This window comes from Heteronotia binoei, chromosome 11, assembly GCF_032191835.1.
Source record: "Heteronotia binoei isolate CCM8104 ecotype False Entrance Well chromosome 11, APGP_CSIRO_Hbin_v1, whole genome shotgun sequence".
Lineage (NCBI taxonomy): Eukaryota > Metazoa > Chordata > Lepidosauria > Squamata > Gekkonidae > Heteronotia > Heteronotia binoei.
In genome coordinates, this window is record NC_083233.1 from 13,228,465 (window position 1) to 13,251,472 (window position 23,008).

Here is a 23,008-nt window from a genome sequence, read left to right on the forward strand (position 1 = left end):
CGGAGGGCCCTGGTGACTTCCTTGCTTGAGTCAATCTATCTCACGCTGGGTCTTCCTCTTGTCCTGCTGCCTTCAGCTTTACCGAGTGTAAAGTACTGGGGTCGGCGCAGTAAGAGACCAGAGTTGGAGAGTGATTTCAGCAAGCTTTACTTCAGGAACACACACACCTGTTCAAACTTCCCACTCCTTTATACAATTCTTGCCCCCTTCTGATTGGTCCTTAACTATCTACACAGATTGGCTATTTACAGGGCCCTATCAGGGTACAGTATGAGCCTGGATGTTGATTGGCTGCTTATGTTTCCTCTTCCCCCTGATTGGGCACGCTTAGGACTTCTCTGGAACCCTGGTGTGGAGTTCAAGCTCTGGCTTGTTCGGCTTCCCTCCCAAGTAACAGTTCCCCCATTTGAGCCTAGGACACAACACCTAGTGTGATTGTCTTTTCCACGGACTCTTGTCTTCTCATAAGGTGACAAGGTTCGATAGCCTCAGTTTATCCCAGTTGCTCTCAGTGCAGTGGAACTTACATTTTTTAAAATCTAAAACATTTTATGCTGCAACCAATTTCCCACTAGTTCCGGCGTCAGAGCTCCCTCCCCCCCCCCCGACGCTTCTGTCCAATTTTGCACAAGCTGCTCCGGAGCTGCCACTCACCCCACCTCTTTCCTGTGGCAAGCAGAAACCGGTTATCAGAGGATCTTGCTTGCCTCAGAAAAGAGGTGAGGCAAGTCGCAGCCCTGGGGCAGCTTGTGCGAAATCAGACGGAAGCGTTGCGGGGAGGGGGAGAGCTCCAATGCCGAAACAAACCTGGTGGGGAATCGGTCTGCCTCTTCCACCTAATCAGTGTCCCCAAGGCAGTAAACATAAAAATATTAAAACATTTGAACCATTAAAAACATTTAAAATTATAAAATGATTCCTTAAAAACACATAAACAATACTGGAACCAGAGAGGAGGGCCAATTACCATTCCTGGGTACGTGTCAAATGAAACAACAAAAGTCTTCACCTGCTGGTGGAAGACACTGAAAGAGGGAGACTGACCAATCTCCCTGAGGATGGCATTCCAAAGTTTTGGTGCCATGACCAAGAAGGCCCTTTCTCTAGTTGCCACCCATCTAGCCTCAGATGGTGAGGGCAACCGAAGCAGGACCTCCGAGTAGACGTGCTTAGGAAAGCACTGCAGTCTATGCAGAGTTGGGTTATTGGCCCATGTCTCGTCTACAGTAAGTGACAATTGCTCTCCAGTATCTTCGACAGCAGCCTTTTCTTGTCCTGCAAATAATGAAGAGTCCAGTAGCACCTTTAAGGCTAACAAATTTTATTGTACCATAAGCTTTCGAGAAACACAGCTCTCTTCATCAGATGCATCTGATGCTACAATACACTTTGCTACAATAAACTACATGCTACATGCTACAATAAACTTTGTTAGTTTTAAAGGTGCTATTGGATTCTTTACTATTTTGCAGCAACAGACTAACATGGCTAACTCTAGAGTTATTTCTTCGTCCTGGTACCTGAGATCCTTTAATGTGGAGATGTCAAGGATTGATCCCAGGTTCTTTTGCATGGAAGACATGAGCTTTACCACTGAACTATGGCCTGCAAGTAAGCAGTAGCTGTTGGCTGTCTCTACAGTTTTCCTGCTTGTCAAATGATGCACCTCTCCAAATTCAAGGATAAGTGGCCCCTCTTTCCCTCTTTCACAACTGCTTCTTACATCCAGCAGAAGAGAGGTCTTTTATGATGCTCACCTTGCCCCAATGATAACATCTCAGATTCTCCCTTCAGGCCCTTAAAAAAGTGGCACAGAGGAAATAGGAATCAACTCGAACTTCATGTCAGATGGTCACGAAGCACAAGCATCTCTGCATTTTGTAACATCTATCATAAATACACCAATATAAGTGGATTTTCTGGAGGTGCTGTTTTGACATCCTTCTGTTTTACTTGCTTACTTATGAGCTCGTTCCCTATCTCTGACCTTCCCAGGGTCGCTCCCCTCTCCCACTTTGAGCTACCATTTGTCCACAACATGTACTCACTCTCCTGTGTGTGTTTTTGTTAAACTTTGGTGTGCACGCACACATGCCTGCATACATGCATGCTTGAAAGTAATGGTGACTTCGGGTGACCCCTGCTGGGGCATGAAGGATGTTCAGGGAATGTCCTGATTCAACCTGCCTCTGCCTCCCACTCCTGGTATTCCAAGGCGGTCTCCCATCCCAAGTACTTGCCAGGATTGGCCCTGTTTAGCTTCTGAGATTGGAGGAGATTGGGCTAGCCTGGTGAGGGCATGGGCTCACTCTCTTTTGTGGGCAGCCTCAGCATTGTGGAATCTCAAAAAAGGACACTGCAGACCTGGACAAAGTAGAGGAAGACAACCAAAAGGAAGACAACCAAAGTAGAGGAAGACAACCAATTTGGGGATTGGAGCACCTGCCCTATGAGGACAGACTGAAGAGTCTGGGACTTTTCCATTTAAAAAAGAGATGACTAAAGGGGGACATGAATGAATGATGTGTAGATATTTTCACCATTAATGTAGCACACCTGCTTTCCTTAGGCATTTCTCAATACCTGCTGCTTCCTCCTGTCTCCATGCTGCAGCTATGAACAATCTGGCTGTAGATGAGCTTTAAGAAAAGGTTGTCTCGTTTTTATACTGAGGATCCAAATGCACAGGGGTTAGCTACCCTTCTGAATGCACAGAGAAGTTTGCGTCCAGTGGCGCCTTTAATACCCACAAAGTTTTATTCACAGTATAAGCTTTTGGTGTGCATGCACACTTCTTCAGGTAGAGTGTGCATGCCCCTGAAAGCTTATACCTGGAATTAAACTTTGTTGTTCTTAAGGGTGTCATGGGACTCAAACCTCTCTGAATGCTCAGGCGTTCGCTAGCCTCCTGAAAGCTGCTACTGCTGCCATCTGCTGGCGCGATTCCCTTTTGCAGAGCAGTGATATGATTATTAGGTGTCAGAGCTTACCAAGAATATGGGTGGTGCCCAGTGGTGGCACTTCTGGTGGCTATGGCAACAGCACTCCCAGCTGCACGCACCGGCCAGTACTGCTGGGAAAAGGTTTGTAGCCAGCAGAGCCTGGGCCGGGGCGAGGGGGGCTTGCAAGCTGGAAAAGGATGCTTAAGCATACGAGGGGGGAACAAGTGGGGTGATGGAAAGGGAGGCAGGAGTGGGGCTTGGTGGCAGTTGGGCAGATGGGGGGCCCTGGGCACCATGCGTCTAGCCCCCCCCCCGAAACCTAGAACTTGTCCTGAGTGGTTGCAGCCACTGTCGCATGACGGTGGAGTGGTGACCTTGGCTGTTCCCCCTACCCAAAGAGGCCAAGAAGAGGCTCAGACTCCTGAGAGGGGCCCTTCTCAGGTCATAAGCCTGCAGCGCACGAGGCTGAGCAGCGGGTGCTGCCGTGCCACGGTCCGCTGACATGGCGCTTCCCACGCCTCTTGAGTTTTGGGATCTGCCCAGTGATGCTCAGCCTACTCACAGGCTGCCAAGTGGACTTCAGTAAAGAAGGCAGAATGGCCCACCCATTCCTTTTGACAGGCCGCGTTCTGCTCGTAGCACTGAGGGCGGTTGAGGGCATAAGGCTCTCTGTGGGTTTCCAGACCAAGGCTCGGGGAGTTTTTGCCATTGCTTGGGGTGCATGCAGAGCGCCGTCAAGTCACAACCGATCGTGGTGACTCCTCAACAGGGCGAGAGACAAAGAAAGGTGGTTTGTCACCGCCTGACTCTGCAACAGCCTCCCTTGGTGGTTTCCCATCCAGCGACTGACTAGAGCTGACTCTGCTTAGCTTTTGAGATCTCATGAGTCTGGGCCGTTCATGTCGTGGCCTCATTACTTACTTGATCGTTCTTGTTTTATTGATTCATGTACACAGACTTTTTAAGAAAGCACTCGTTTTCATGCATATCTTTCTCTTCTCCCTTCCCCACCTCCGATCCAGGGACATCCTGGCCAGCCAGGACATCGAGGTCTACCTGGCCTGGATGGCTGCAATGGTACTATTGGGAGCCCGGGTGTCCCAGGACCGCACGGAATTCCCGGCGCGCAGGGGCCACTGGTATGTTGTCACGAACGCGTAGGTTTGTTTAAAGTAGCAGGGCTGAGAAAGAAGAATAAAGTTAGAGTCAAACTTTTATTCAAGGTGTGAGCTTTCCTGCGCATGCGCACTTCCTCAGAGACAATGAAGAAGAGATTGGATTTATATCCCACCCTGTACTCTGAATCTCGGAGTCTCAGAGCGACTCACAATCTCCTTCACCTTCACCCCCTCCACGACAGACACCCTGTGAGGTGGGTGGGGCTGAGAGAGCTCTTACAGCAGCTGCCCTTTCAAGGACAACTCCTGCCAGAGCTATGGCTGACCCAAGGCCATTCCAGCAGGTGCAAGTGGAGGAGAGGGGAATCAAACCTGGTTCTCCCGCTGACTTCACCACTACACCAAGCTGGTTGAGAAAGATCACTTTCTACCTGAGCCCCTGCTCGTGGGCTGGATTTCAGCACTGGTTGGCCTTGGAATAAGCAGCTTTATAGCTTAATGTGTTTTTTAAACTAGCTACTTGAGTCTGCATTTTTTTTTTAACCTTACAACTAAGGTCTCCCTGACTGTGTGCGTATCTCACACACACTTTTGTGGGGGCTGTTAAGCCCCATTTTGCTGCCCTGCCCTGTAGTGGAATGCGTGTGACTGTTCCAACCACGAGGGTGAGACACTTACGTGGGAAGGACCTCCACAATAGGCCCCACCAACGTGGCTGGAATAGACACAATAGAGTGGGCTGGCTCCAAGGGGGAGAGCAGTTCCCAAGAGAGCGGGTGTGTTTGCATGGAAGGGATCCCAAATATGAAATCCTATGTGATTCATTGATGGCAGCAAACAATGTATTGTTGCTTTTCCTAACTCTGTGAACGGACGCTCATTTCAGAAGAGTTGATCTTTGTGGCTTGCAAGATTTCTTGTTTAGTTTGAAAATACTTAGGGAGGGCCCTGATGCCCATTTAAACTGATGTCCGTTGTTTACAGTAGAGTCAGTGCAGAGCAGACAATCCATGTTATCCATGAATGATGTTTTCACGAGGATAAGTAAATAAATCTGCAGTCTGAATTTAACCCAGGGAGGGAGTTACAAATGGGGAGAGAAGAAGACGATGACTGCAGATTTATACCCCGCCCTTCTCTCTGAATCAGTCTCAGAGTGGCTCACAATCTCCTATATCTTCTCCCCCCCACAACAGACACCCTGTGAGGTGAGTGAGGCTGAGAGGGCTCTCACAGCAGCTGCCCTTTCAAGGACAACTCCTGCCAGAGCTATGGCTGACCCAAGGCCATTCCAGCAGGTGCAAGTGGAGGAGTGGGAATCAAACCCGGTTCTCCCAGATAAGAGTCCGCACACTTAACCACTACACCAGACTGATGCAAAGAGATGCATTGGTGCTGTTCATAGCTGCCTAGACACATGTAAGTGGCCATTAATAGGTCTGCCAACTCCAGGTTGGGAAATTCTTAGAGCCTAAGAAGGCTGGAGTTTGGAGAGAGGTGAAACCTTGGCAGGGTATAAAGCCCTAGAGGCCACCCTCCAAAGCCGTTTTCTCCAGGGGAAATGATCTCCAAAGTCTAGAGATCAGTTGTAATTCCAGATCTCCAGGTCCCACCTGGAGGTTGGTAACTAGCATTTAAAGATGAGTGCACGCCATTTTACTTCCATGCTTTTATGCATTTGCATTTGTTGTAAGAAGGCTCATTTGCATTTGCATTTGTTGTAAGAAGAAGAACATTTGAAGGCTCACATAAGCCATTTTTCTGGGAGTGGGGGTGATATTGTTTGTTTTTGCCTTGCAAAGGGAGAGGAAGAAGGATTTATTGCCCTTGGGGAGGGACGGTGGCTCAGTGGTAGAGCATCTGCTTGGTAAGCAGAAGGTCCCTGGTTCAATCCCTGGCATCTCCAAAAAAGGGTCCAGGCAAATAGGTGTGAAAATCCTCAGCTTGAGACCCTGGAGAGCTGCTGCCAGTCTGAGAAGACAATACTGACTTTGATGGACCAAGGGTCTGATTCAGTATAAGGCAGCTTCATATGTTCATTAGTGGCATACGGGTGTTTCCACAGCACTGAGTTTGCAGTAGCTTTTGTAGCAGGAACTCCTTTGCATATTAGACCTCTCACTCCTGATGTAGCCAGTCCTCCTGGAGAGCCAGTTTTGGTGTAGTGGTTAAGTGTGCGCTCTCTTATCTGGGAGAACCGGGTTTGATTCCCCACTCCTCCACTTGCACCTGCTAGAATGGCCTTGGGTTAGCCATAGCTATTGCAGGAGTTGTCCTTGAAAGGGCAGCTGCTGTGAGAGCCCTCTCAGCCCCACCCACCTCACAGGGTGTCTGTTGTGTGGGGGGGGAGAAGATATAGGAGATTGTAAGCCGCTCTGAGTCTCTGATTCACAGAGAAGGGTGGGGTATAAATCTGTAGTCTTCTTCTTCTTCTTACAATAGGCCCTGTAAGCAAAGCCCTGTAAATTCTTTGAGGATTGGATGCATCATGGGCGTATGGCCTAATATGCAAAGGAGTTCCTGCTAAAAAAAAAAAGTCCTGGCTCTGTCCATAGACTTCCTTGCAGTTGTGAATGAAGATCAGTGACAGAGAAGGTTCAGGGGAAGGGTTAGTGAACTCAGAGGAAGTGTGTTTGGAGCAGGGATTTTATGCCAGATTATACTCAGGTTATGACCAAGCCATGGTTTGCTTTTACCAGGGTTCATAATTTAATTCATGAGCATATGAAGCTGCCTTCTCCTGAATCAGACCCTCGGTCCATCAAAGTCAGTATTGTCTTCTCAGACTGGCAGCAGCTCTCCAGGGTCTCGAGCTGAGGTTTTCCACACCTATTTGCCTGGACCCTTTTTGGGAGATGCCAGGGATTGAACCTGGGACCTTCTGCTTCCCAAGCAGATGCTCTACCACTGAGCCACCATCCCATTCAGGTTTAAGTTTCTAATCCTACCATAGCTGAAGCCACTGGAAGCTTTGTGTCCCTCTCAGCTTCATAAATTAGCCTTTTTTTCATGATGCCGCATCCTCTGGAAGTAGAGAGATATCCCTAGTCAGTTGGGTGTAGTGGTTAGGAGCCTGGACTCTATTCTGGGAAAACCAATCTTGATTCCCCACCCCTTCACATGCAACTGATGGAGTGATCTTGGGTTCTTGAAAGAGCTGCTGTCTCAAGAGCAGTTCTCTCAGGGCTCTCTCAGCCCCACCTACCTCACAGGAAGGGTTCCCTCTAAACTGCAGAGTCTTGTGAGCAAAAATTCTTCTTTATGAGTTACTGGCATTAAAGTTGTGAGCTGGTGCATACATTAGTGTGCTGTGGGGTCATCCTCCCTGAGCTAAGACAAAAATGTGTGAGCTGGAGGCTAAAAATCTGTGAGCTAGCTCACGCTAATTTAGAGGGGACGTTGCTCACAGGGTGTCTGTCATGGGGAGGGGAAGGGAAAGGAGTTTGTAAACTGCTCTGAGACTCTGTGTGAGGGGCAGGATATAAATCTCTTATCTTCTTCTTTTGCCAGTTCAGATATCACATCAAACATCAGATGAGCTTTTATACCCTGTTGTTTTGCTTGATGGCTAAATGAAGCCTCCAGGAGAGACCGAACCACATAAATATCCTCGCAAGGTTAATGGTATATGAAATAGACTGGAACAGGTTAGGATGAGAGAAGGGGTTCCATTAAAATTACCTTGAGTTTTTTTATGTTGGCTTCAGAGCCATTAACATGCTCTTCTGCTCAGCTTTCCTGGTTTGTTTTTAGGGAGAGAGCAACCATGCTGTTCTTTTGTTTTGTTTTGATTCAGGGTGGTCCTGGACCAAAGGGTGCAAAAGGAGAACCTTCATTTGCCCAGGGAGTTTTTAAAGGAATTAAGGTAAGAAATGTGCAGGTTTAAAAAACAGAAATTTCTGCCAGGAGTAACATCCAAACTGTGTATTTTTGGTCGGACCCATGATCAGGGTATCCTAAGAACTACGTGCTCCCATTCAAACCTTCTCAGGCCTTTCTTTGCATTGTCCCATTATGGTCACTGAGAGAGGGCTTTACCTGTATTGGCACCAAGACTGTGAAATCAAGAAATCACAAGGCTGTGGAATCAAGAAATCACAAGGCTGTGGAATCAAGAAATCACAAGGCTGTGGAATCAAGAAATCACAAGGCTGTGAAAACAGGGCCAAAAGTGGCTCCCTCACTTGGCAGGGGGGATCGGTGCAAGATTACAACAGCACTCTTCCATTGGATTTGTGGATGCTCTTTTTTTAAAAAATCCATTTAAACTGATTTTGCACTAGGCTTGTTCCGGGTGGAGAGCCCTTTTGCTTCCGGTGCTTCTCTCCATTTTCACACCAGCTGCCATGGAGCTGCGAGTTGGCGCGCCACTTTCCCGCAGCAAGCAAGTTCCTCTTACTAGCAGTTTATGCTTGTCACAGAAAAGCAGCGTGCCAACTCACAGCCTTGGGGCAGCTGGTACGAAAACGGGGGCGAAAGGGCTCTCCACACGGAACAAGCTCTAGTGCAAAATCGGTCTTATTTTGTTCTGACTGGCTGGAGTTCCTTTAAATTGCATCTTGCAGTGTTTTAACTTTGTTACAAACTATCTTGCCAGTCTCATTTTGAATATAAATGTGGATAATAAACATTTTAATACAAATTACTGGGCAGATTAAATGTGCTCTAAGGACATGATGTAGTATTTTTAACGAGTGGATCTTGTAGTAATGCTTTTGGGCCATGAGTATGCAGGCAACACTGATTTTCAGAACTATCCTAAGAACACTTTCCTGGGAGTAAGCCTCATTGAATGAACCTGAATTGAGTTCTGAGTAGAACTGCTTATAGTGGCACCGTTAGAAACACAACAATGAGCCTTATGGGAGCAGCTAAAACAGGGTTGTCAGACTCAAATGTTATGAGGGCCAGATCTGACATAAATGAGACCTTGTCAGGCCTTGTGTGTCATAAAATGTAATGCAAGGTTGCAGAGATATAAACTTTATAAAGGACACAGGCAAACACAAAGATTTTTTTTAAAGCTTAAAATAAAATGTGCTTAAAACTTTAGCACTCGGTCTTAAAAGTGCATCTCTCCCATGGGGTCAAGGGAACTGGGCGAAGGAAGCTCTGGCTCTTTCCTTCCTTCCTCAGAGGACCAGGAGGGGGAGGAGCCTCAGCCAATAGAAGGAAGAGAGGCTTGGCTCAGTAGCTCTGCTGTGCAATTGAGAGAATCTGGCAAAGCAAGCCCTCCCCCCCCTTCCTCCCCAAGATAGGAGCCCCAGACAATGGAGACAATAGAGGCTTTGCTCTGTAGCTCCTGTGTGACTGAGCAAGCCTTGCAAAGCAAACTGTGATGCGGAAGGAAGCAAGAGAGAGGGAGAAGGAAGCAGATGACAGCCAGTTGCTCAGGGGCCTGATAGGAGCCCTCCAGGACCCTGATTCGGTCCCTGGGCCACATGTTTGACACCCCTGAGCTAAAATGTTGACTCTTAGACATTGTTAAAAGAACAATCCTGTAGTGTATTGTGCTTAAGTAAAGCACCGCGCGGCCATGCGGCAGAGGCGACCAGGGGAAATCCCCTGGTCACTCGGCGCAGCGCGCGAAAGGACTCTGCCAATCAAGATCTGTGGCGGGAAGTTTGACTGGCCAGGATTGGACTGGGCCAGCTGGGGGGCCGTTCCGGGTAGAGTGTATATAAACCGGGTCCCGGCCCGCATTGCCCCGTTCTGTGATGTACCTCCCAATAAAGTGTGTTGCCTTCTGCACGTCTCGTCGCTGAGTACATTACAAATCCCTGCCTCTGTACGATTGGTGCCTTCAAATTTTATGTATTTAAATTGACATGAACTTATGTGTATAAATTAGAGGATGCTGATTTAATAGGCTGATAGCAGAAATCAGCATTGCTTATTGCTCATTGGAATGACATTTTAACTACAGCTTAGGTCCACATTTTTATTATAAGTATTGCAATCAATAATGTGATTTTAAGAATTCAAGTAATATTTTTTTTTTTTGTCGTAAGTATATAGAGGATATGACTTACGTTGGCTTTAGTTTACTAATGCAGACATTCCTGCTTTTGTCTTTATTGACACTAACTGGGCTTGTCTTATAAAACAAAGCATTTTGGTTCCATATACAGGCTATACATGAGATCTTGTATGAATGGGGTTACGGGCCTCAGAGTCTCATGAAAACAGTCAAGAGAGTCCTCTCTTCTGTGGTCCCTCACTCCTGCCCTAGTAGGCACTACTCACTTGTTTTTTAACAGCTGACTAAGTAGAGACATCACCCAACAAAAGTCCATATAGTCAAAGTAGTAGTAATGTATGGCTGCGAGAGTTGGACCATAAGGAAGGCCGAGCGCAGAAGAATAGATGCTTTCAGACTGTGGTGCTGGAGAAGAATCTTAAGAGTTTCTTGGACTGCAAGAAGATCAAATCAGTCAATCCTAAGGGGAATCAACCCAGACTGTTCCCTGGAAGGTCAGATGCTGAAGCTGAAGCTCAAGTACCTTGCCCACCAAATGAGAAGGGAGCTCTCCTGGGAGAAGACCCTGATGCTGGGAAAGACAGAAGGCAAAAGAAGAAGGGGATGGCAAAAGAGGAGATGGCTGGACAGTGTTACTGATGTAACTGACACAAATTTGAGCAGACTTCGGAGGATGGTAGCAGACAGGAGGGCCTGGTGTGACTTTGTCCATGGGGTCGCAAAGAGTTGAACTCGACTGTGCGACTGAACAACAACAAAAAGTAGAGTATGTGCCCAAACTTGAACCTTCACAATATGTTTTGGAACCAGTGGCAAAGTGATAGGGTGGGGGGGTGGAGGGCAGAGTCAGTGCCAAAACTGTCTCCTTTAGTTCAGCTTTTAGAAGTTCCAACTTCGAAGTGAATTCAAAACCAAGTCCCTGAACGGAATTGGAGGAGGTGGAAGGGAAAATTCTGGAGGTGGGCGGGAGATGTGTACTGGAGGGGCTTCCACGCAAAAGACTTTCCAGATAAGGAAGAGAAGCTTAGGGAGATCTCTTAAGTACCTCTTAACATCACTGGTTGAGGTTACAGGTGAGAAAAAGGTCCTGTTGTCAGACACGACAGCCATGGCACCTTGGGTGTATAAAGTGCTATCAAGTTGCAGCCAACTTGCAGCAACCCCATAGAGGTTTTGAAGGTAAGAGATGTTTGGAGGTGGCTTGCCCTTGCCTGCCTCTTGGCTTCATTGGTGGTCTCCCAGCCAAATACTGACCAGGGCTGACCCTGCTTAGCTTCAAGGATCTGATGAGATCAGGCTAGCCTGGGCTCTCTGGGTCAGGGCAATGGTGCCTTAAGGGGAACAGAATGCTTAAAAAGATAGCTGCGGAGCTGGCAGTGCTTTGAAGAAGCCTTTCTTTTGTATCAGGGCTACATTTTCCCACAGCTTAGCTGCCTGGCCTTCGTATTCAGAGGTCGTTTTGTAGAAAAATAGGTGGGTGGAGCTCATCCAGGGATAGTTATGCAGCTGCACCTACTATTCAATGGGCAAGGAGGTGGAACTCTCAAAAAGGTTCAGGAGCTGTGCTCCTGTGAGCTCCTACCGAATCTGAGGCCTGATCGTATTTCATGTTTAAAATGAAGATGTGCGAGACTGTCTGCTCCGCCTGTTCTTCTTTTGTCCTGCAGATACGTTCTGAAACACTTCTCAGACAAGGGTGTGCCAGACCTTTTGGAGTTCTGGTGAAGAGGTGGGCTGGTTCCTGTAGAGACTAAGGCCCGAAAAACAGTGGCTGAAATGCCATAGTATTGGTGCTTACGTGAGCCTTTTAAGCCCAGTGGCAAATACTTCCCCTGCTGACAGTGACCTAAGCTCTCTGCTGGCCAGTTCGGTTTCCAGAATGAAGCAGTCTGCAATTGCTATTTAACTAAAGGCAATTATTTGTTTGTTTTGTTTTTTTAGGGAGAAAGTGGCCTTCCTGGATTGGATGGAGACTTTGTAAGTCTTTTTTTTGTAAAGTACAGTTTTTGTAGTTTCTACAGCTTGGTATGTTTGGTTCATTTTGTCAAACTGGCAATTAAGAGAACCAAAGACTATACACATGTGTACTTATTTATCTCAGATGCCTCATAGTTACAGCATTATTTTGAGAATCTCAAGATTTTTGCCATAGTTCCTGAAAGGAATGTGACCCAGACTGTAAAATGACCCCCTTAAAAATATAGACAACATTTTTTTACTGGACATAACTGTAATGTGTATGCAAATGTAAAACAACCCCTCTTTTTTTGTTAATGGCATTCCTTAGGTTGGGGGAAACTAGTCCTGTATTGGAGTAAATACTATACTGTAAAGCTGTGCACATCTGGGGTGCCAGTTCTCACAACCATGTGTGGGATGGTAGCAATTGTGTGCACTGAAGTGGTTGCTGAAATCACATGAAGAAGGACGCTGTATAACTGATGGCTCATGTGGAACTCTACATCCACTGATGCTCAAGTAGAACCCTATGCATAGTGTGTCACCACAAGCGCATACAAGAATGCTGTGCTTGTAGTCAGTGCTAGGAGAGTTCTGTCCATGCCCTTGGACTTCACACAGCTGCCCCTTGGCTTAGCAAAGAGTTGATGAAATGGAATGCACAGCAGCTGCCGTATCAAAATAGTCAAAATTATTCCCAATTATGATAGTTTTAAGTGTATAAAACTGTATTTACTTGTATTCCCTTCTTTCTGTTCCACCCCTTTTCATTACAGGGTCCTATTGGCCGCCCAGGTCCACCAGGTCCCAGTGGCCCAATTGGGCCACCTGGCTTTCAGGTAAACCAATCCTTCCGTTTGCTCGTCTTGTGATGAACTGTATTGGAAGAAAAAAAGGAGGTTTCTTATTGTAACCTTTACTGATACGTGTGATGTACTTATCATTTTCCATGCATTTTCCCGACTTATAATTGTGCTGCACAAATGCCTACGCTTTTCATTAAAGTTAGTGACAGACAAGCCACAATATTTAACTAGTTCTGTCCGAGGAAATTGTCATCCGTGAATAATTGAGGAAGGAAGGGGGAACAGCCAGCAGAGGACAGTTATTCCCCTGCCCCATTCCTTTTGTAGACTGTTTCATTACCAGGACTTCACACCTCTAATTACTCAAGTTTTAGCTACAGTTGTTGAAGGATTCTTCAGTGGGCTCTATCTTAGTTCCCTGTCCAACAGCATAAAGTCCGTATTTCCAAGTCTTGTTTATTTATTTATTACATTGCATTTATGAATCATCTAATCCTTTTTTTTAGGTCTTTAGGTGATGTACAATATTATAAAAACATTGAGAACTATAAAACCAATAAACAACAATATCAGTGCATTGATTTAAAAGCTCAAGTGGCAAAAATAGCAGTTTCCGCCCATTTCCAGACTCTGCTCACCATGTGAGTGTGAAGGAGAGGAACTAAGTCAATCTAAGGGAAGGAGAGTAGGGGAGGGTGCCAGCCAGAATGTAAACTGGTGCCAATAGAACTACTCTGGTACAGTTGGATTTCTCTGTCCCTTTAATAAGGTATGGAGTTGTTGCTGACAACTTCACATCCGTACCACCTCTGATCTCTGGTGCGTCAGTGCCTAAAGATAAAGGATACCTCCTTAAAGACCAGAAGAAAGGAAACTAGAATCGGAACCACAAGATTCATCACAAGATTAGCAAGAATCAGAACCACAAGACTCACGAGTTCATCTGTTTTCTGTCTGAGGGAGTGAAAGGGTCTGTAGCTCAGAAGCAGAGCATCTGTTTGTCGTACAGAAGGTCCCAGTTCAATCCGCGGCATCTCCAGTTGAAAGGGCCAGGTAACAGGTGATGTGACAGACCTCTCCACCTGAGGCCCTAGAGAGCCCATGCCAGCTTGAGTAGAGAATACTGACTGACAGAGCAATGGTCTGATTCAGTTTAAGGAAATGCCATGTGATCAAAAAGGCTAGCAGACTTACCTAGCCCTGGCCTCAGAGTCTTTTATACATGTTCCCTCCAGCCACCCCTGTTGGTATAGATCAGGGGTGGCCAAACTTGCTTAATGTAAAAGCCACACAGAATAAATGTCAGATGCTTGAAAGCCGCAAGACATGAACATCAGATGTAGGTAGGTTGGAAGGTAGGAAGGAAGGAAATGGAGGGAGAGGTGGAAAGAAAACAATTTAAAATGCGTTCTCCAAGCTACCGGCCAATGGGGTTGTGAGGGCTTCAAGAGCCACACAATATATGTCAGAGCCACATGTGGCTCCTGAGCCACAGTTTGGCTGCCCCGGTATAGGTCCTCAAACGAGCTAAAGATAGTTGTAGTCGCCCATCACTGGCCCACACAAGCCAGGGCTCTCAGACCTCTTATAAATACAAAGCACTATGGTGAATTCCCCCAACCAGCCACCTTCTCCTATAGGGATCCTTCCTTCATGCAGGCCCAGCCTGGCTTTGCTCCCCATCTGGAGACCGGATAGCACTTGGCTGAATGTCCTGGCTATCCTGAAGTGGTTGTCAGCGTCTCACAGAGAGCTCACAGACTGCATTTGTGAGATGTATAGAGCCTTTCTGTGTCGATGCTGATGTAAAAACGTTGCAAGATGCTCCAGTCTAGCCTGGGCCAAAGGCTCAGCCCAAGCGCCAGGAAGTAGCCTTTTTAATCACCCTACATCTGAAGAAAGCCAACATTAAATCTTACCATTTCTAAGGAGAGCTTCCATTCTCCGCTCTCCACCAGTCCACAGGAATCCCTTCTGGAACGCAGAGCCCTCACAACCCCATTGGCCGGTAGCTTGGAGAATGCATTTACAGTTGCTTTCTTGGCCAATTTCCCTCCTTGTTGTGGCCCCAGTTCCACGTGACTTTTGCAGGCCCCATGGTCCCAAACGCAACATTTTTGGTGGTCAAAGTGGACCCCATCCTACCTTTTTTACTCCTGGACTTTTTCACAAAGTCCGAAGAGCGCTCTCCAAAGCTCCCTTGGAGCCTCTTTGCGCTGCCTCTCTCCTCTGCTTATCACTGAAAGTTGCCGTTTTAGTTGCTGTTACGTCCGTCAGGCAAATGTCAGGTCTTAATACTTTGTTTGTGAAACGGGGCTTGTGCTCCTCAGAGAGGGTTCAGTGATATTTGAGAACAGATCGGTACTTCGTTGTTGAATTTTCTAGACCTGGTGCTTCCTTCCTTCTGCCCTTATCCAGTTTCTCCCAAGAAAAAGGAGCGGCAGAGGTCAATATCAACAGTCCCCTCCTTGCATACATCTGGTGCACTGAGTTCCAAAGAATGGACACTTCGTTCGCTTTGCTTCACTAGCCCCAATGCGCAGTGGAAGCCATTCTGGCCAGATGGATAAAAACATGGAAACACAGTGACTGCCAGTTCCAGCTGAGGTCATGGCACACTCTGCTAAGGGAAATTATCGCAGTGGCTTTCACCACTGGAAGGAGCAACGCACAAAGTGACAATGGATACCTCTCTCACCATTACGAAATGAACATTTATGCAGCTGCTGGTTGCAAGCAGGGCCCTTTTTGTAGCAGGAGCTCCTTTGCATATTAGGCCACACACCCCTGATGTAGCCAGTCCTCCAAGCTCTTACAGTATGTCCTGTAAGGAGAGCTCTGTAAGCTCTTAGAGGATTGGCTACGTAAGAGGGGTATGGCCTAATACGCAAAGGAGTCCCTCCCACAAAAAAACCACCCTGGTTTCAACTAACGTTCAGATTTTTTGTTTCAATTGTATGATTGCATCTTCAATACATATAATTCACCTCCCTTTCTTTTTAATGCCTTTTGTGTGGAATTCTTTTCTTTGTTGTATTTCCATAAACTGTATTAATATTGGGTTGGCTCCATCAGAATGCAAATAAAAGGGGGCTCACAGGTATGAAACTTTCCTAACTCCTCCTGAGACCTCCGGAAATCTGATCCATGAGAGTCTCATGACCAAAATATCATGGATCACATGGGGTAGTGTGAAAGGGGGAAGTTAGATGGCATCATAACTTCTTTACACTTCTGTTGAGGGCGTTTCTGGTGATCCAAGAAGCTTCCTCTGCATGACAGAAAAGGTGGGGGCAATGCTACCGTGTTTCCTCCCCCCACCCCCTCCCGACTTACAGCAGTTTGTCCATGCGGCACGGAGTTCCCTCTAAACTGAGTTAGTGTGAGCTAGCGCACAGTTTTTTCAGACTCCAGCTCACACATTTTTGTCTTAGCTCAGGAAAAATGGCCCCATAGCTAACTAATTTACACAGCGGCCGTTTTCCCACTTACCTTACCCCGGAGCGACGTCCCTCTTCACCGCGCTGCGTCTGCGCAGATTTCGCACAAACTGCTGCGCAGCACCAGGAAGAGCCGCGTAGTCCCGGGGCTTTTGCGTCGCAAATGGTAAACCTGCTTTTTGGTGGTTTACATTTGCGATGCAAAAGCCCCAGGACTACGCGGCTCTTCCTGGTGCTGCGCAGCATGTTTGTGCGAAATCCGCGCAGACGCAGCGCGGTGAAGAGGGACGTCGCTCCGGGGTAAGGTAAGTGGGAAAACGGCCAGTGACTCACAGCTTTAATGCCTGTAGCTTACAAAGCAGAATTTTTGCTCATAAGACTCCACAGCTTAGAGGGAGTATTCTGAGCATCCACTTTTCCCAGGAGACTACTGGAAGAAAGGATAGTGGGAGGAAATTGGAACTATGAGCACCTCTGATTTGCAGTTCATAGGATGCAATCCATTAGATCCAATTAAAGTTACGAGAAATGATTAAAAATACATCTGTTCACCTTTCAGAGAGCCGGTTTGGTGCAGAGAGCCAGTTTGGTGTAGTGGTTAAGTGTGGGGACTCTTATCTGGGAAAACCGGGTTTGATTCCCCACCCCTCCTCTTTCAGCTGCTGGAATGGCCTTGGGTCAGCCACAGCTCTGGCAGAGGTTGTCCTTGAAAGGGCAGCTGCTGTGAGAGTCCTCTCAGCCCCACCCACCTCACAGGATGTCTGTTGTGGGGGAAGAAGATAAAGGAGATTGTGAGCCACTCTGAGATTCAGAGTGGAGGGCGGAATATAAATCCTATATCTTCTTCTGCTTTCAGGGGCCACCAGGCCTCCCCGGTCCCCCAGGTCCTAAAGTAAGTATGCTTGATTCCATTTTTTTTTTAGACACTTTGCTTTTAAACATTTCCATCCATTAAATAAATACCATTTGTTAAAAATTCTGCCATCCATGTGAGTGTAATTTTAAAAAAGGATTAATTTGTCGTTATTACTCATAGGCTGGTTTGGTGTTTTTTTTTTGCGGGGGAGGTGGCGTTATTATCAAAGCTATCAAAGCTAGTATAGATCTTTTATCTGTCTTAAGAAATGCTAGCATTTAATTCTTGAAAGCCGTGTCAATTCCAAGTTTTGGGGTTGCTCCCGGGGACCACTTCCTTCCCAGTGGCTGTTCAGTTGCCTGTTCCCTGTGTAGCCAGTCTCCAGAAAGGGGAACTGGTGCAAATGAAGGTAGCTGTTTTTGGCACCACTGACTCGCTCAGAGAGCAGGTAAAAACTGCCAAGAAGGGTAATCCAATAACATCCCCTACTTCAGCATGGGCCTTGAGAGAGGCCTTGCTGCGCTCAACCCTGACATTTGTCCTCCTTGAAGAAAGTCTCAAGTGAGCTGCCCACAATATCTTTTGACAGTTCTGACCTTTTCAGCCTCCTCTGCTAATTAATAAAGGGGTGGGGAGAGATTTAGAATCCTATTCAAGTTATTAACTACTGCTAAATTAATTGCTTGCTTTGGGAAGAAAAGTATTGCATCTCCTGTTGCAGATTAAATCTTCCAAACAGTGCCTGGGTTCGGGCAAAACGACAAACCATGGTTTACAGTTCCATGTTGGACTCTGAATTTGCATGTGCTCCCTTCTCCCGCCCCTTTTGGGCTGCCATAGAATTCACTGTTCCTAGCTTTGCAACAAACCGTAGCTTGTTACTTCCAGACTTGCAAGCTATGGTTTGCACTTTCCCTGCAAGCAAAGACAACCACTAGGGTTTGTAGAATCTTTCGGGCTCAAGTGCCGTGTTCTTCTGGAGAAAGTTTTCCTTCCAGACGTTTCGTTCTCAGCTGCGGAGAACACCCCACTCAATGCACAGCAGCCAAGAAGGTCAGAGCGCCTGCTCCGGCTGCAACGCCACTGAGGATGTTCTCCGCAGCTGAGAACGAAATGTCTGGAAGGAAAACTTTCTCCAGTAGAACATGGCACTTGAGCCCGAAAGATTCTACAAACCCTAATGATGTTACCAGCCGTGAAAACCTGAAATCTTTGATAAAGACAACCACTGTTTGGAATTCTGATTTGCAGGGAAAGTATAAACCGTAGTTTGCTGATATAGATGCAATGGCAAACAGTGCTCTGCCTTTGGAAAGGGGAAATCTCTAGTGGTTTGGCCCTGTGGGATAGGACAGGACTGTGCACAGAGGAGACAAGGTAGAGGATCCTCTCCCCCAGTAAATTCACAAACCATGGCTCGCCCTTGCATGCACAGCAGGCTGGTAAGTCAGTGTATAATAATTGCTATGCTGAAGTTTCCGAGAGCCTGACGATAATTACTTCATTGGAAGGTGGTCAGTGTTCATCATGGTTCTCAAATGAGGCACTTAATTATGCTTTAAGACCAGATGCTCTTTTCCCTCGTTGATTTGTTCATAGGATTCTATTTTGGGTGTTCTGCGGTTTGTTCCTGCGCGAAACATTTCTTAAGGTTCTTTTTAAAAAATATAGGTATCTTTGTTGTTTTTTGTTTTATTTCTTTATTTACAGGGGAACATGGGGTTGGGTTTCCAGGGAGAGAAAGGAGAAAAAGTAAGTTCCGTTTATTTACTTTTCCTTTGGGCTGTTGCATAAATATAAATATGTCAAGAAAAACACACAGCGTTGTGCATTGGACAAAGACTGAGGCTCTGGCTTGGGAGAACCAGTTTTAGATCCCTTCTCAAGGTGGGACATACTGCATGGATTCAGCTCAGTGGCAGAGCATGCGCTCCCAGATTCAGTCCTCTGGTAGCAGAGCTGGGAAGGACTTTGGTCTTCTGCCCCTGAGAGCTAAAGCCAAAATAGGTAATACTGGGTTAGAGTGGAGAAACCTGAACCGATTTTGCACTAGGCTTGTTCCAGGTGGAGAGCCCTTTTGCTCTTGGCACTTCTCTTCGTTTTCACACAAGCTGCTCTGGAGCGGCAAGTTGGTGTACCGCTTTTCCACAGCAAGCTAAATCCTCTTACAAGCGGTTTCTGTTTGCCACGGAAAAGCGTTTTGCCAACTCGCAGCTCCGGGGCAGCTCGTGCGAAAACAGAGAGAAGCCCCAGGGACAAAAGGGCTCTCCACCCGGGACAAGCCCTAGTGCGAAATCAGCCATGGATTCAGATCACTGGTTGGTTATGAAGTTCAGATAACCTTAGGGCCTATTCTAGAGCTGCCAGCTCCAGTTTGGGAAATACCTGCAGATTTGATGGGTGGAGCCCAGGGAGGGGTGGGGTTTTGGGAGGGAAGATAGCGCAGGGTATAGCGCCGTATTGTCCGCCATCCAGAGCAGCCATGTTCTCCAGGGGAACTGCCTTCTGTAATCTGGAGATCAGTTGTAATTTCAGGAGATCGCCAAGCCCCACCTGGAGGATGGCAACTCTGTGAGTCACTGTGAAGATGAACTGCGGGGGGGGGGGGCATGAACACCTGTGCAACTTGGAGGAAAGACAGGCCAGAATTGTAATAATGTTGGGTTTTTTTGCAAAAGAAAGCTTCCAGTCAGACCTAATGTGAAACAGCTTGTGTGTTCCAGCATCTCAAGCTGAGAGGGGTTTTTTTTTTATGAGGCTCAGATGCTTCTCCCAGCTTCTTGAAGGAAGGGCCACATGCAATGGAATTAATAATAATAGGAAAGTCGCAGTTCTGCTTGAACAACCAGGCTTTCCAGCAGCTGTCTATGCGTCCACCAAAGAAGTCGGTCCTGGAGACACCCCCCCCGCCCCCCCATGTCACACTGTGCAACCCCAGTGGTTGCAGCCCAGGAGGTGTGGAAAGGAATCGGAGAGAACCTCCTGTATTCACTAAGAGTTCTTTGGTCCCGAGCCACTAATGACGGTAACAGTTCTCATGATAAACTCCGCTCTGAGTCTCTCTCAAAGGTTTGGCCTTCCGTCGGGCCACGGCAATATTCGGCAGGCCAGTCCCAGGGCTCTTTTCTGCAGCCAGGCCAAACGATCTGTGCTCCCTCTTACCCAGGAAAGAAAGGCCTTCTTGGGATGAAGCCATCTGCTCTCCTAGGCGATTGCTTCCCCAGATGTCAGCAGCTGTCAACAGAGTGTTAACCAGAAAGCGTTTATTATTCTCTGACTGCCACAGTAGCCAGCCCCAGTCTGTTTCTCATTAGAGCCAGCATGATGCGGTGCTCCTCGGCAGGCCTCACCTCTTGCGAGTTCACAGTCTGGCCTTGATCAGACTGTGGATTGGCAGCCTCGGTGCTCCATCGGTTGAGGGGGCGGGGCTCCATAGACCTCGTTGCTGCTTCCCGTTACCAGCCAAAGCAGAGTAAAATTGTTAAATTAATCAATTCATTAGATGACGAATAGTATGCCTTTTTTGATGCAGAAGCAGGTAATGGGAATCTACCTCTGTTTAATCTTTTGCCTTGAAAACCCTACAGGGATTGGCATAAGTCAGCTGCAGTTAGAGAGCCGTTTCCACCGCCCTGCATTTTAGTTTGTTAAACGGTTACTTGATTAACCATGTCGTCCTAAGTGCTGGTTCATTAATGTCAGTGAACTTGGAAGCTTTGTCTGCAGTCTCACTGTAAATCTGCATAGGTTTGCACAGGGGGGAACCCAAGCAAGCTTGTTTTATTTGGGGTTGGCAGCTGTGGGAGCTCTCACAGAAGGAATTGGGGGAGCAGATCTTCTCTGCCTTCCCCCTACAGGAATTCCACTGAGGGCTGAAAGGCCATTGTAAAGAAAATATACTGCAGCACAAGGGGCAGAATTAGGAATGAAAGTTTATAAAGGAATAAAATGCCCAACACCTCCAGTTTGAAAGGATCTAAAGTAGTGAATACTGGGGAAAGTCCTTTCTGTGCCTTAAGCCCTAGAGCAGGGGTGGCCACCGGTAGCTCTCCAGATGTTTTTTGCCTACAACTCCCATCACCCCCAGCCAGCATGGCCCATGAAGATAGAAGAAGATATTGGATTTATATCCCGCCCTCCACTCCGAAGAGTCTCAGAGCGGTTCACAATCTCCTTTATCTCCCTCCCCCACAACAGACACCCTGTGAGGTAGATGAAGATATTGGATTTATATCCCGCCCTCCACTCCGAAGAGTCTCAGAGCGGCTCACAATCTCCTTTACCTTCCTCCCCCACAGCAGACACCCTGTGAGGTAGATGAAGATATTGGATTTATATCCCGCCCTCCACTCCGAAGAGTCTCTGAGTGGCTCACAATCTCCTTTCCCTTCCTCCCCCACAACAGACACCCTGTGAGGTGGGTGGGGCTAAGAGAGCTCTCACAGCAGCTGCCCTTTCAAGGACAACCTCTGCCAGGGCTATGGCTAACCCAAGGCCATTCCAGCAGCTGCAAGTGGAGGAATGGCAATCAAACCAGTTCTCCCAGATAAGAGTCCACACACTTAACCACTACACCAAACTGGCTCTCAGTGACTGGGGCTGATGGGAGTTGTAGGCAAAAAACATCTGGAGAGCTACCATTGGCCACCCCTGCCCTAGAGAGGTTTGCTAGTCAGAGGTGACCATACTGTCAACTAGTGGATCCAAGACATGCTCGTAATCATCATGGCTGCTGTAGAAGCCTGATCTGGATGGCCCAGATTAGCCCAATCTGATCAGCAGCACCGGCACATGGGAGTAGGCCAGGTAGGTGGCTGCCTAGGGCGCCACCTGGCCTTCAGGGGCACCACTGGGTGCCCCCTCTCTCTGCCTCACCGATCTTGGCTTCCCAGGTCTGCGAAGACCCACGAAGGTAAGAGCGGCCGGGTGGCACATCAGCGTGTGCTTTCCTTGGCTGCAACTTGATAGCGCTTTCCACTACCGCATAAATCTCTAGAGATGAAGGTGTGTCTTTTGCATGCAGAAAATTCAAGAGCCAGTCTCCGGCATCTCTAGATGAAAAATCTCAGTTAGCAGAGAAGACCTCCCTCCCCCACACACACACCCAGGTCTCTGGAATGTCCCCTGCTGACCAGAGGAGATAAGTCTGAACCAGGTGGAGTGGTATATGTTAATGTACAGCCATTTTATATGTTCAGCTGGCTTCCCCAGTGAATCCCCCAGATTCTTTAGTGTGAGGAATCTGCATGGATTTGGCTAACCAGGGTTCTGGATTATAGGTTGATCTTCTCTGCTAATTTGGAATATGATGAAATCTCCACAGCATAAAGTGAAGAGCATTCTGTGAATGGAAGCCTCTTTGCAGTGGGTCCGTAAAGGTTTAATTGTGTGCATGTTTTTCTCCTCTCTCACCTCCAACTAGGGAGATGTGGGGCTTCCAGGGCCTGCTGGACCTCCGCCTTCCACTGGAATCCTGGAATTCATGGGTTTCCCAAAAGGACAGCAAGGAGCAAAGGTCAGTCCTTAGGCTCTTCCGTGCTCTGTGTCTGTGGATGTCAGTTGTGGCACAAAGGGAGAAAAGCTAGGCAAAACCAGATTGAAGACGATTGTCACATCAGTGTTGCGTATGCTACTGTATTTAGCTCGCTGAAACTAGGATTCTACTATGTAATTTTTGCATCAGTGTGTCATGCTTTGTGTTAGTTCTGTTTCCAGATTTCCGATTGGTTCTACAACCTTTATCCTATCGTATCGTTTATTGAATGCTCTATCCTGTCAATGATATTGACTCACTCTGGACTCCCAAGTGAGAAAGGCAGACTGTAAATAATGTAAATACGTAAATGTGGAAAGCATGGGGAAACCTTTTCCCACTTGGTAAAGACTCCAAAGTCACCAAGCACGTGG

At 47.3% G+C, this 23,008-nt stretch overlaps 1 protein-coding gene across 1 annotated transcript in view; it reads left to right on the forward strand.

Moving 5' to 3' along the window:
• Positions 1-23,008, forward strand: part of COL4A6 (collagen type IV alpha 6 chain) — a 340,442-nt gene that overhangs the window by 209,921 nt on the left and 107,513 nt on the right. The window contains exons 6-12 of the mRNA XM_060250115.1: positions 3,965-4,081; positions 7,857-7,925; positions 11,982-12,017; positions 12,776-12,838; positions 17,102-17,137; positions 18,812-18,853; positions 22,524-22,616. Coding sequence (XP_060106098.1) covers positions 3,965-4,081; positions 7,857-7,925; positions 11,982-12,017; positions 12,776-12,838; positions 17,102-17,137; positions 18,812-18,853; positions 22,524-22,616 — 456 coding nt within the window. The remainder of the gene's footprint in view (positions 1-3,964; positions 4,082-7,856; positions 7,926-11,981; positions 12,018-12,775; positions 12,839-17,101; positions 17,138-18,811; positions 18,854-22,523; positions 22,617-23,008) is intronic.